This window comes from Choloepus didactylus, chromosome 11, assembly GCF_015220235.1.
Source record: "Choloepus didactylus isolate mChoDid1 chromosome 11, mChoDid1.pri, whole genome shotgun sequence".
NCBI classification, from domain to species: Eukaryota; Metazoa; Chordata; class Mammalia; order Pilosa; family Megalonychidae; genus Choloepus; species Choloepus didactylus.
Window position 1 is genome coordinate 39,227,657 of NC_051317.1, and position 13,584 is coordinate 39,241,240.

The 13,584-nt window shown below is 35.4% G+C and overlaps 1 protein-coding gene across 1 annotated transcript in view; it reads right to left on the bottom strand.

Annotated features, from left to right (window-relative positions):
* The window catches only part of DNAH5 (dynein axonemal heavy chain 5), a 249,075-nt gene that overhangs the window by 208,139 nt on the left and 27,352 nt on the right, over positions 1-13,584 (bottom strand). Inside the window, exons 7-12 of the mRNA XM_037799237.1 lie at positions 13,271-13,447; positions 11,500-11,613; positions 10,758-10,865; positions 5,175-5,297; positions 4,391-4,606; positions 491-598 (exon numbers count right to left, since the gene is read on the bottom strand). Of these exons, the coding sequence (XP_037655165.1) occupies positions 491-598; positions 4,391-4,606; positions 5,175-5,297; positions 10,758-10,865; positions 11,500-11,613; positions 13,271-13,447 (846 nt within the window). The remainder of the gene's footprint in view (positions 1-490; positions 599-4,390; positions 4,607-5,174; positions 5,298-10,757; positions 10,866-11,499; positions 11,614-13,270; positions 13,448-13,584) is intronic.

The following is a 13,584-nucleotide window of genomic DNA, read 5'->3' on the forward strand; positions in this document are numbered from 1 at the left end:
GTCCTGGGGCAGATCCCTGGTTCCGGTTCCAGAGAGAGCAGAGTAACCCCATGCACATACCGGGATCATGGATGTCTGGCCCAATCTGTCTGGTTATGTGTGGCCTACGGACTCTGCAAGACACTGTTAATCTCTTCCTAAATCCCCTTTGGTCATAATCACCATTATCAAGTAACAAACAAATGGAAACAAACGTCAATATTCCAATAACACAATAATGTTTCAACAGAAGATGGAAGTTAACTTTCTAAGAACTGAGATGGAAGACTTGCAGAAGAATATCATTATCCAAGCGAAATTTATGACACTTTAATCCACGAAAAAGAAGCCTCAGTTATTCATCTGAAATCTCAAAAGTAGGCAGAAGTTGATATATCACCACTGGAAGAAGGTGCCTCTCCTTCTGAATGCATAATGATTAGCAGCAATAAACAGAAAGGAAAAAAAATAAACATGCCACTGTCAACAGGAATGTTGTTATATAACCTACATGAAGGTCATTAGTCTGCTTGCAAAAGTCTTCATAATCCTGGTCAAAATCCATTTTCCGCTGGTCTAAGAAATTATATTCCTTTTTCTTTATGGTTGCAACAATGCCCTGAAATATCATGAAAGAAACAAGACAATATTTCAGAATTCTTGCCTTGATTACATAAAATCCTTTCATGTAGAACCTATACAATCAGTCCCAGAAAAATCAATTAAAAGGAACCATATTCCTTTGAGTTTCACATTGCTTAGTACTCATTGTAAGTCAGTAAAATGTTGTCCTACTGCATTCAAAAAATCATTAGGAAAGCATTTTTGTGAGGTTTTATGTATTTTGAGAGAAAATCATAAAATAAAAAACATTTCAGATGTGGTTTTCACTTTATCATTTTCTTTAAAATTTTCTTGTTAATCACATCTGAAAAGTATAATAAAAAGGAAGTCCACATAGTTTTTCATAAAAGTATTTTTTTATTGAAAAGTTTAAATCGTCACAGAAAATGAATAAGACTTAAAGAGAACACAAAGAACTTAGGAAGAAAATAGTTATGTTCTAATATCCACAGATGAAATACTATCTTCTAAGCCTCAAATGTCTTAAATAAAATGTCAAACCACAGTCTACCACTTAAAGAAAATCTAGAATTAATTGCCTCCTACTACCATGCAAAGCTGCAGTCTGAGGTTATGAAAGTACAAATTAGGCAATTCATCTCCTTCAAAATACCACCGTCATAAGTTTTGTTTGCTCCGAATAATGAGCTATAAAGCTCTGTGATCACTCTTAACCAGGTACTAAGCCATTCTCAAACTGAGGTGCCCACATTGTTGAAAAAGCACATAATTTTTATGAAGAATATTGGGCCTCTTCCCACATCTCTTCTTCAAAGTCACTTCCATTTAAATATCAATTCAAATCTTTCAATAGAGAAAAGTATATAAACTGAATAGCTTCTTGAATCAAATTTACTAGTGAAAACAACCTACTCTTTCATGCTGTCTAACCAAAAATCAGTTCTTCTACTTAGAGATTGTACGTATGTAATACTATCCATGGTGTTGCATAAAATGTGTAAAAAAAAAAAAAAAAGTATGGAAAAACTGCATTACTACATTTTAACAAAAAGATTTGGGACCTTAGGAAATCCTGCTCTGACTGGATTTAGTGATCACTTAAGAGTATCAAGTGAAATAAATGAAGTAATTAATCATGACCTTTGAAACAACTAAGCAAACTTCATCTACCTACTCAGTGACTTGGCAAATATTTATTGCATGCGTACTTGTGCTGGTAAACCGAGGATACCAGGAGTGAACAAAACAACAGACAAGGAACTTACGAACTTGGGAGGAAGGGGGGTAGTATATAAATAAGTCACAAATAAATGAAGACAATAATTTCAGACTCATAAAAATGGGTAATGTGACGGAGTGATTGGGATGAAACAGATTCAGGGAAAACTTTATTGAGAGGGTCATTAAACTGAGATTTGGAGACCAAGGCAGAGAGAAACCATGTGAATCCAGAGGCAGAACCTTCCAGAAAAAAATGTCTCTGTTAGCCATAGCTGTACTGAGTTGAGCTACTCCGTGTCTGGAGCATGCCAAATGGGGGACGAGGAGCAGGAGAGAAGACTGGGGAGTGAGGAGGGCAGGGCCAGGAATGGAGGCCCCTGGGCAGCCGTTTGAGGAGCCTGGATTTCATTTCCATGGACTTCATTTTGAGCTTTTAACATTGGCACTAACACTCGAAAATTCCTTTATGCTTTGATGTGCCTGCTCCATTTTAGCTCACTACCTTCTGTTCCATCCACGGTAACCAGTATTTCTCTTTAAATATTTTCAAAGTCATTTCTCTTCCCAGTAATTCTATTATGTTAGAACAATCTTTATGTGCATTTAGGTGTATTGTTCAACTTCTCATTCAAAAATAAACTTTAAAGTGTGCTCCAAAGTTATTTTCTCCTAAAAAGAGAGAAATAAAAAATGAATTGAAATAAAACAGATGTAGGAATTCTGAGAGTCCAAACTGAAAGTGAAATGGACACATCCCCTCTCTTGTCTACAAAGAACTCTCATTTTCAAAGTACAGATTGTCGACCTTGCAGATTGTACATTGTACACCTAAAATTTTATTGTTGTTTAAGAAAGGTCTTTTCTCTTTCTCTCCAAAAACCTGGTGTTTACTCAGGAAATGAAAAAGATTCTTTATGTTGGCCTAAAATGTTTGAGTATAAAAATAAATTTGTGGCAGTAAATTATATGATCCTATGATGCTTTGAAGTTGTATGTAGCACAGAAAGAGATGTTCTTAAAGTTAATCCATTCCCGTGGGTGTGGCCCCATTGTAAGTTGGACCTTTTGACTTTTGAGGAAGCTAGTTCAGTAAGGGGTGACCCCCCTCATTCAGGATGGGTCTTAATTCTCTTACTGGAGTCCTTTACATATGGAATGAAGACAGAGAGAGACAGAAAGTCATGGAAGCAAGTAGCTGAAACAGAACCCAGAAAAGAAGAAAGAGACCAACAAATGCCACCATGTGCCTTGCCATATGCCAGAGGAGCTAAGGATCACCAGCAGCCAGTCTCCAGGAAGAAAGCATCGCCTTGATGATGGCTTGATTTGGACATTTTCTCGGCCTCAGACTGTAAGCTAATAAATTCCCATTGTCCAACCCAACCCAATTCATGGTATTTGCTGTCAGCAGCCCAGGAAACTAAAACAGATCCTTTTCAAAATCAAGTACAAAAATTATGTTTTTAAGTTTTAGTGTCACTGTCCCCAAACAAGAAAAAAAAATTGTCTGCATCGACATGAGAATGAAAAACACATTTGTAAATGTAAATTACTTTTTAAAATCTTCAAATATTTCTAGCTCTGTTTAAAAATTAAGATCAGTCACAGAAATAGCCTTACCATTAAAGCAGTTGGCAATCAAAATAATCAGGAATTTTAGAGCTAAAATAAAATCTGACCTTTTAAAAAAAAAAAAATGCCCAAATAAAATGCTTAACTGCAGAGATAATCAGATGCTCAGAACTCAGGGTCAGCTAGTGCCTAACATATTTTATAAGCTTCATTTAATATTTCTTACTTGAATAAGTGAAATAAGTTATATTTAAACATTTTTCTTGTGCAATTAACGAAATTTCTTTTTCCTAACAGTGATTGATTTTAGACAGTTAGGAAGCCATTCTAACAGCCAAACATCTGTAAAGAACATATAAGCACAATTACAAAATTGTTAAATAAATCTAATTTCTTTGGATATTTTTTTTTGGCATCTCTTAAATTTATTGGAGAATTCATAGTTGGGAGAGGAAAGATCACAGGCTTAAACAACTGTAAGATAAAAGAAGAGTTATTTGCAAATTACTACAAAAATAATTTATGAAGTGTTTGTTTTGAGCCACTGGTAAAATAAAAGAAATTTTGCTGCATCCCGAAAGTTCGCATTTTGGTAAGTGAACATATAAAACATAAAATTACTGAAGAGCAAAGTTACTGTTGCATAGTACAAGATCTTAATGTAGTAATTCAGCACAAACAAAAGGCTATAATTACTCAAAGCTGCTTTTGATATATATCTGGTATATTAAACCAGAATGTGGATTAATATTAAACCAGATATTAAACCAGATATTAATTTATTAAACCAGAATGTGGATAAAGAATGTGAATTATCTTTAACACTGCACAAGTAACCAAAGATAGCAAATTCAGCAATATTAAAGCTTAATATTTCTTGATCATTAAGGGGCCATTTGATTATATTTTACCTTATAGACTGTTCATTTCTCTCTTCTTTTGATTTTAAGCATTCAAAAATACAAACATTTACATAAGACATTAAAGTTGAATTATGGATAAGGGTAGTAAAACTGATTTTAAAATACAATACCTGATACTTAGCCACCATGTTTTCAAGCCCTTCAATTTTAGAATCTTGTAGGACTGAATACGTAGCAAAGGCTGTAAAGATGTCTATTATCTTGGCAAGACGTCGGTGGAATGTTTCAAATTTTCCAAAAATATACATCTCACTAAATTCAAACTGTTTCTCATTTGGAGTTTGTTTAAGCTTTTGTTTTGTCTTGTGAAAGCAGTGCTGGTATTCCTTAAAACCAAAAACCAAAATATAAGAAAGGGCACATAACAAATGTATCAACCTTCTCTTTTAAGTCAAGAGCATGTGTTTAAAGCCCTTTCACAGTCCCTTGCCTTTGCATTTCCTCATCCATCAGCCTGAAATGTCATCCTTCCCCACCCTTCATTCTAGAAAATTCTTAATTATTCATAAGGCAACTCAAAGGTCTTTCCACCTGGATCCCACTATGTCAATAATAGCCTCACACTATTGAGCTGTAATTGATCTCTTATGTCTATCTCCCCATTCATCTATAAGATGCTTAAGAAAAAAATATATCTCAGCCATCTTAGTACGTCCAGCCACTGACATAGTGCTAGGCACACAGTAGTTCCTCAGAGTGGGTAGAGAAAGTGAATAAATTTTCCGGGAAGATTTATTAACACTCAATTTTCTGAAAAGTAAAGAATTGCTGTTCTTTTTAGCAAACAACAATTATGCTAGATAAATTAAATGTTAAACGTTTCCAGATAGCATCTATAAAATTACATTAAAACAACAAAATAATACTTAAATATATTACTAAGCAGACCATTACCTGCTTAAGTTTAATCACAGACGATAATTTTTCCACAACAACATCCTGTGGCTGGTTCCATATGGAGGCGGTTCCATTGTTGGTAATATAGGCTTTACATGCAGATATCATCTGATTTGTAACCTGCAATTTTCCAACAAATGCAGTTAAACATATGAAATAGGCATAGATTATAAATTAGACTAGAGGGTCCCTTACTCTTAGAGTCCACTATCTGTGAATTTGAACCTCAGGTATATTTTTTTCCATCAGAATTATGATCAAGCACATAATGACATAATGTCTGGTGCTTGCAAAGGGAGGGTTGGGGGTATCAGTGAAACAAGATTGGCCATGTGTTGGTAATTGTCGAATGTGGGTGATGCATGGGGGTTCACTATACATTTCTGTCTTCTTCTGTAATCATTTCAAAATTTCTATAATAACAGGTTTTTTTTTTAAGTAATGGTGGTTTCACAATTTTATTCGAAAACAAGCTTTCCAAATAATATGCATGAAACTAGAGTAATAAAGCAAATTGACTTTTGAGGCTCTTCTATCCAGGGGATCTTCCCCATGACCCTAAATACAGTTTTATAACGTGAAGAAGTAGGGAAAGGACCTCATGGATTTCCCTCCTTTCTAGCTGAACTACCTACGCTTGAGCAGAAGTGGGCTCCAAGGCTCTCAAGGCTCTCAAGGCTAAGTGTCCCAGGAAGAATTGTTTCCCACTTCAGTAGAAAACAGACTACAAGACCTGATGAGTCAAAAATTCCTCTAATTTAATGTAACATTTTAAATTTTTGCCTAAGTAATGAAAAAGTCATTTACTCTTAGAGACTGTTCACAATGGGAACCGCAACAGTGTTTACCATAAACATGAGTTAGGACACAAGGTTTAAACATCCTTATGTTTTTTGGCAGAATCACTATAATTGCTTTATAGATTACTGGAACATTGCTGGTGGCTTTTATTACCATGATTACTATCCTAATAACACCAAGTAAACAACTGTGGTATCAAATAAATTTGCAACTGTGGCATATAAAATATGAAACAGGAAACAGCCTGTTAAATATAGCTTTTCTTAATTAAAATTTGGCCATTTGGAATAAGTAACACACTAAATAATATAGGGAAAAATAACAAAAACATTTTTTCATTTTTTATACATTGCCAAATTACATATTAAAATAATTACTTCAGGAAATAATGCTTTATGAATTGTTAGAATCACCCTCTCACCTAACCTTAACTCTATCTCTACTGATAGACTAAGATTTTTTAAGTTGTAAAATACATGGACACTAGATTGTGCTAATGTTGCAATTTTTCAATTTTCAAAAAAATTGACTATTGGCAAAGAAATATGTGACCAAGGACCAAAAAGCACAGAGGCAAAATGGCAGAGGAGGAAGTTTTACAAATCGCTCCCTCCACTAGAACCATGAAAGAGCTGGAAAAAGGGACTAGAATTAACAAGGTGGTAACCCTGGAATCAGAATGGACATTTAGAGCAACTATAGGAGTGCCAGAGGAAGCTAGAGGCTGCAGCGAGTTCAGCTTTTGTAAGTGAAAGCAACTAGTGACTAGCCCCCAGTGCCCAGTCCTGGGTCAGGGGCTGCAGAAACGACTGCAGCTATAGCTGCAGCTGCACAAACGAGGCCCGGATTCTGAGAGCAGCCGCTGGAGTCTGGGCTGGCAAAGGGAACCTCCTCTTCTAAAAGGTGGTGTTGAGAGTTGAGGTCAGTCTGGAGGATCCACGAGGGACCAGCGTGGAATCTAGCCTCAGATTTGGCGCTCTGGGTGCAGCACTTCCAACCTCCCACCAGCAGCCACCTGGAGGTAAAGAACTAGTGTGTGTGTGTGTGTGTGTGTGTTTTGTTTTTTCCTTCTGTGCATGGGCCTATCCTGGTCCGGCAGACCCTGATGGCGCAGCATAGACTCTGATCTTGGTTCCAGCCCTCTCAGCAGCAATAGCTTCTGATTTCACGCCAGCCTCTACCAGGACTTAAAGACCCAGTGCACTTTTTCATTGGTTGGGTTTCTTCTTTCTCTTTCTTCTGTTATTTACTCTGGCAAATCCCTGAGGGCCCAAAACAGATGCTGGACTCGGTTTCTCTCAAAAGTAGCATCTTCTGGCCTCACACAAGCTCTGCAGTACATGTAACCTTTCTCTTTGTTTTTGTTTTGTTTTGTTTTGTTTTGTGCAATAATAGAAGGGAACTGGTAAACTTAAAAGATGTGGAAATTATATAGCATATTCTTGAACAACCAGTGGATTAAAGAAGAACTTACAAAGGAAGTAAGAAAATACTTAGAGACAAATTAAAACAAAAACACTGTATACCAAAATTTAGGGGATGCAGTGAAGGCAGGGCTCAGAAGGAAGGTTATAGCTATAAATGCCTATACTAAAAAGGAGAATGATCTCTTATAAATAACCTAACTTTACATCTTGAGGAACTATAACAACAAGAGCAAAATAAACCCAAAGTTAGCAGAAGAAAGGAATTAAATGATAAAACTGGAGAAGATGAAATAGAGAATAGAAAAACAATTAGAGAATAAATAGAACAAAAACTTTGTCCTTTGAAAAACATCAACAAAATTGACAAATCTTTAGCTACACTGACAAAGAAAAAAGAGAAAAGATGCAAATAACTAAAATGAAAAAGGGAAATTGTGATATCTCTACTGACCTTGAAGGAAAAAAAGGAATATAAAAGAATGTTATGAACAATTCTATGCCAACAAACTAGATAATCTAGAAGAACTGAAAAAATTCCTAGAAATACATCAATTATCCAAATTGACTCAGGAAGAAGTAGAAAACATCAACAAACTTAACAAGTACAGAGATTGAATCAATAGCCAAAAACATTCTACCAAAGAAAACGCCAGTGTCAGATAGCTTCATTGTTGAATTCTACCAAACATTTAAAGAAGAATTAATACTATTCATTCTCAAACTCCTCTAAAGAATTCAAGAGGAGAGAATACTTCCTAATTTATTCTATGAAGCCAACATTACTCTCATGCCAAGGATGGGTAAAGGCATCACAAGAAAAGAAAATTACAAACCAATTTTCCTTATAAATATAGAGGTGAAAATCCTTAACAAAATGCTAGTAAACCAAATCCAATGGCATATTATAAAGACTATGCTCATATTATAAAGAATATACACTATGAGCAAATGTGATTCAAACTAGGAATGGCTTGACATACAAAATTCAATGCAATGCGCTATATAAATAGAAAGAAGGAAAAAAAACATATGACTGTCTCAACAGATGCAGAAAAGGCAATTGACAAAATCCAGAACCCTTTCTTGATAAAGCACAGAAAATTAGGAATAGAAGGAAGCTTTCTCAAAATGATAAAGGCCATTTCTGAAAAACCCAAAGCTGAGATCAAACTCAATGGTAAAAGACTGAGAGTTTTCCCCCTAAGATCAGGAATGAGGCAAGGATGCCTGCTTTCACTACTGCTATTCCATACTGTACTAGTAGTTCTTGCCAGACCAATTAAGCAAGAAAAATAAATAAAAGGTAACCAAATTGGAAAGAAAGAAGTAAAAATATCTTTATTTGCAGATTATATGATCTTATATATAGAAAATCCAAAGAATGCCACACAAAAAAACTGTTAGTGCTAACAAATGAATTTAGCAAAGTTGCAGGGTACAAGATCAAAACACACACACACACACACACACACACACACACACACACACACAAATTGTGCTCCTATCCACTGACAATGTATAATCCAAAGAGGAAATTATGAAAACAACTCCATTTACAATAGCATCTAAAAGAGTAAAATATCTAGGAATAAATTTAACTAAGGCTACAAAAAAAACTTACACAATGAAAACTACAAAACACTACTGAAAGAAATTAAAGAAGACTTAAATAAATGTAAGACATCCCATGTTCATAAATAGAAAGAATTAACATTGTTAATATGGCAATATCACCCAAAGCAAAATACAAATTTAATGCAATCTCTATTAAAATCGCAGCAGCCTTTTTTTTTTTTTTTTTTTTTTTTTTTTTTGCAGTAATGGAAAAGCCAATCCTCAAATGTAAATGGAACTGCAAGGAGCCCTGAATAGCCAAAACAATCTTGAAAAAGAACAGGGTTGGAGGATTCACACTGCCCAATTTCAAATTCTGTTAAAAAAACAGTAATCAAAACAGTGTGGTATGCCATAATGATAGACAAATAGATCAGTGGAACAGAATTAAAAGTCCAGAAATAGACCAACATATCTATGGCAGATTGATTTTTGACAAGGATCTAAGTACACGCAATGAGAAAAGAATAGCTTCTTTAACAAAAGGTGCTGGGGAAAATTGATATCCACAGGCAGAGAAATGAAGTTAGACCCCTATCTCACACCATATACAAAAATCAACTTAAATTAGATGAAGGACCTAAATACAAGAGCTAAAATTATAAAATCTGAGAAGATAGCATAGGTGCAAATCTTTACGACCTGGGATTCGGCAATGGATTCTTAGATATGATACAAAAAGTTTAAGCAACAAAAGAAACAATAGATAAATTTGATTTCATCAAAAGTAAAAATGTTTGTTCATCAAAGGAAATTATCAAGAAAGTAAAGACAACCTACAGAATGGGAGAAAATGATTTCAAACCAAATGTTTGAAACCATATACCCAGAATATATAAAGAGCTTCTATAATTCAACAGCAATTTAAAAATGGGAAAAACTGGAATAGACATTTCTCAAAAGAATATACACAAATGACCAACAAATACATGAAAAGATGCTCAACATCATTACCCATTAGGGAACTGCAAATTAAAACCACAATGAGAAACCACTTCACATTTAAAGGAAGAGAAAATAACAAGTGTTGGAGAGGATTGTGAAAATTGGAACTCTAGTGCCTTGTTGGTGGGAATGTAAAATGATGAAGCAATATATCGGTTTCTCAAAACTTCAAACATAGAATTACCATTTGACCTGGCAATTGCACTTCTAGGTATATATACAAAAACAGTGAAAACAGGATCATAAGCAGATACTTGTACACCAATGTTTAGGGGTTAGTGTGATCCTACTTTCCTGGAAGCTAACAAGGAGGTCAAAAAGCAGCCCACACAAAGAGCTGAAAGCAAAGAGTCAAACAGACATTTGCACACCAATGTTATAGCAGCATTATCCACAATAGCCAAGAGCTGGAAACAACACAAATGTCCTTCAACAAATGAATGGATAAACAAAATGTGGTATATACACAATGGAATATTATTTGGTATAAAAAATGAAGTTATGAGAACTCAAAAAACAGTATGGAGGAACCTAAAAAACATGCTCAGTGAAATAAGCAAGACACATAAGAACAAAAATTGTATAATACCCCTTATAAGGTATAACTAGAAATAGCAAATCCACAGAGATAGAAAGCAGATCAGAGAATACCAAGGGAGAGGCGATACGGAGGAAAGGGACTGGGATTTTTGTAGAAATAAAGCTAAAAAAAAAAAAAAAAAGTAATGCTAATTACCCTGCAACATATCCATATGGGAAAAAAGTGACCATGGACCCTATGCTATGAACTTACCTTTACAAACAGAGATGTTACCTTTTCAGAGGTGTTGTAATATTGAGAGATGCTATAGATCATTTTAATTGCATTTATAAGTGTAGGAATGGCATCAATCATGGATATCTGGAAGATACCACAAAAGTTTTCAGGAAAAAAATGATCAAATTCAGCAAAATTCAATGATAACGGTCTAATCATTATAATTCCATTAGAATAAAGTTTGTCTAAGAGACTTTTATTGAAACTTTAAGAACATTATCTAATGATTTACATGAGCATAATATGTTTAAGGATAATTTTATTTTTATTATTTTAGTCATATAAGGTGAATCAAATTTTATTTCAATGCAAGAAATATTAAACTTACTTTTAATTACAAAGAGGTTGTGTTACCAGTAAATTTTGTAAACTAGAAAAGCAGGCACTTCCCAAGCAAAAACATCAAAAGACACCAACTGATGACTGATGACTTTTCCCGCAGTTTGGGGGATATAGTTCAGAATGAAAATTGCAGTATTTAATGGGAAAAGGAATATGCAATGAATGTTTTAAAATATAATATCTTATATACATCTCTCTCCTCCCTCTCCTCTCTCTTCAATATATATGTATATATATATTTAATTTTCCTAGAATAAAAAGAGATTTCTAAAGACATTTCCAATATACTGCATTAGCTGTGAACCAAAACTCAACATTCAATCCAACTAGTGCAAAAAGGGTCATCACTAAAAAGAAATAGAAATCCTTAACTCACAGGATCACTGCCGTACAAGGGGTCACAGCATTTTTCAAGTGTGTATAAATATTTGACATTGTCCTTCGCTTCATTAGCCGCATCAGTGATTCGAATATCCATATCCCGCCAAGTCTACAAGAAAGCAACTTTAATGCAACTGTTAATATAGGATCTCCCAATATAACAGCTGCTAAGAGTCACCACAAGTACCTTGGATTAGGCTTCCAGTTTATTTGTGCATCTTGCGTAGAACAAAGCCCAGAGCGGTGAGGGACATTGTTACACTGAAGAGCAATTCAAAACGTTTGACTAAATTTCTAAAGCCATCTCTCCCTGGCTTTCTCTTATAAAATCTCTTCAATAAACAGGGCAGCAACACCTTCTCCCCTCTACTGGCTGCTGGACCCATTTTGCATCTCACTCCCATATCGCCATCTTCTCTCTATTGAAACCTCAATTCCCTTTCCCCATATTCCCATGCTTTTGTTCATCCACTGATGGAGCAATTACTTATTAACTGCCAACTGTGTACCAGGACTGTGCTATGGGCTAGGAACATCAAAATGGAAAGATATCTAAAGGTGGAAGAAGTAAAAGGAAGTGATTTAGCATAAGCCGACATTTCAACTGACCTTATGGAAGTCCTACCAATAATATTTATGAAGTGTAATGCAAAGCTCACCTCTCATACTTCTTTGAGAATAATATAAGGTAGCTCTTAAGCACATTTATAGAAAATTATTGCTAATTACTGAAATCATTTGCATGGACTGAAACATCCATGCAAATAGCTAATAAATAGCTATTGTGGCACCAATGCCAGGTGTGGTAGGCAGACTCTAAGATGGCACCCAGTGATCACTGGCTCCTGGTATTCATGCTCTTATATAATCCCTTCCCCTCAATCATGGGGTGAACCTACTGACTTGCTTCTAATAAACAGAAGAGGACAAAAGGCGGTGGGCACTCTCTCACTTGTTTGCTTTAAGGGAAGCCAGTTGCCCTCTCACAAGCTGCCCTGGGAAGAGTCTCAAATGGCAAGCAACAGAAGGAGGCCTCCAAGCAACAGCCAGCAAGGACTGACTCCTGCAACAACACCACAACCAGCTTGGAAGCAGATCCTCCCCGGCTGAACCTTCAGATGAGCCGGCACCAGCTGCGACCCCATGAGCCAAGACACCCAGCTACACTCTGCCCAGATTCCTGACCACAGAATGCGAGATAAGAAACGTTTGTTGTTTCAAGTTGCTATTTTGGGGAAATTTGTTATGCAGCAATGTAAAACTAACATACCAGGACCCAAAAAAATGGATAAGGTAAATTTGCATTTCTTACTATTTCTAACTGGTCTGAATTCGTACTGTATATATAATCATCTTATGTGCTATGTCTTAATTACTTATAGGCAATACCCTCTCATAGTCTATACACATACATGAATCCCAGTCAACAAATGTCTTTAATTCAAAGATATTTCCACAGTATCCCAAGTTATACTGTAAAGACAATATCATCCCATCTTACAGGCTTTTTCATAAAGGTATAATATTTTTCTGTTCCTAATTACTCTACAACATGAAACTGTCTGTGGAATAGACATTTTTCAAAAGAAGTTACACAAATGGCCAACAAATACATGAAAAGAGGCTCAACATCATTACCCATTATGGAACTGCAAATTAAAGCCACAATGAGAAACCACTTCACACATAAAAGAAGAGAAAGTAACAAGTGTTGGAGAGTTTTGAATCACGTTTGCTTCATAAAGCAAAAAGAAATGGGTGACAACCTTCAGGAGTTTCGACTTGGCAGCAGCTAGCACAGCCAACACCGCCTTCACGTCTGGGCTTTTCAGTTGATCCAAAAGATAGTTAAATTTGGATAGTCTTTTTTTCCAGTGCTCCAATTCTGCTCGGGGTCCAAGGTCATCTGCTTCCTTACGCAGCTGATTGTTTTCAGCAAGAACCTTTAAATGCACAGGGAAAATATGAACCTTTGAGTGGGCTGTAAAATGAAAGTTATACTTAAGAAAATAAGGAAATAAAGCAATTATGCTACCTGAATCATGATGCATTTTTATGCATTTACATGCTTTGAATGACA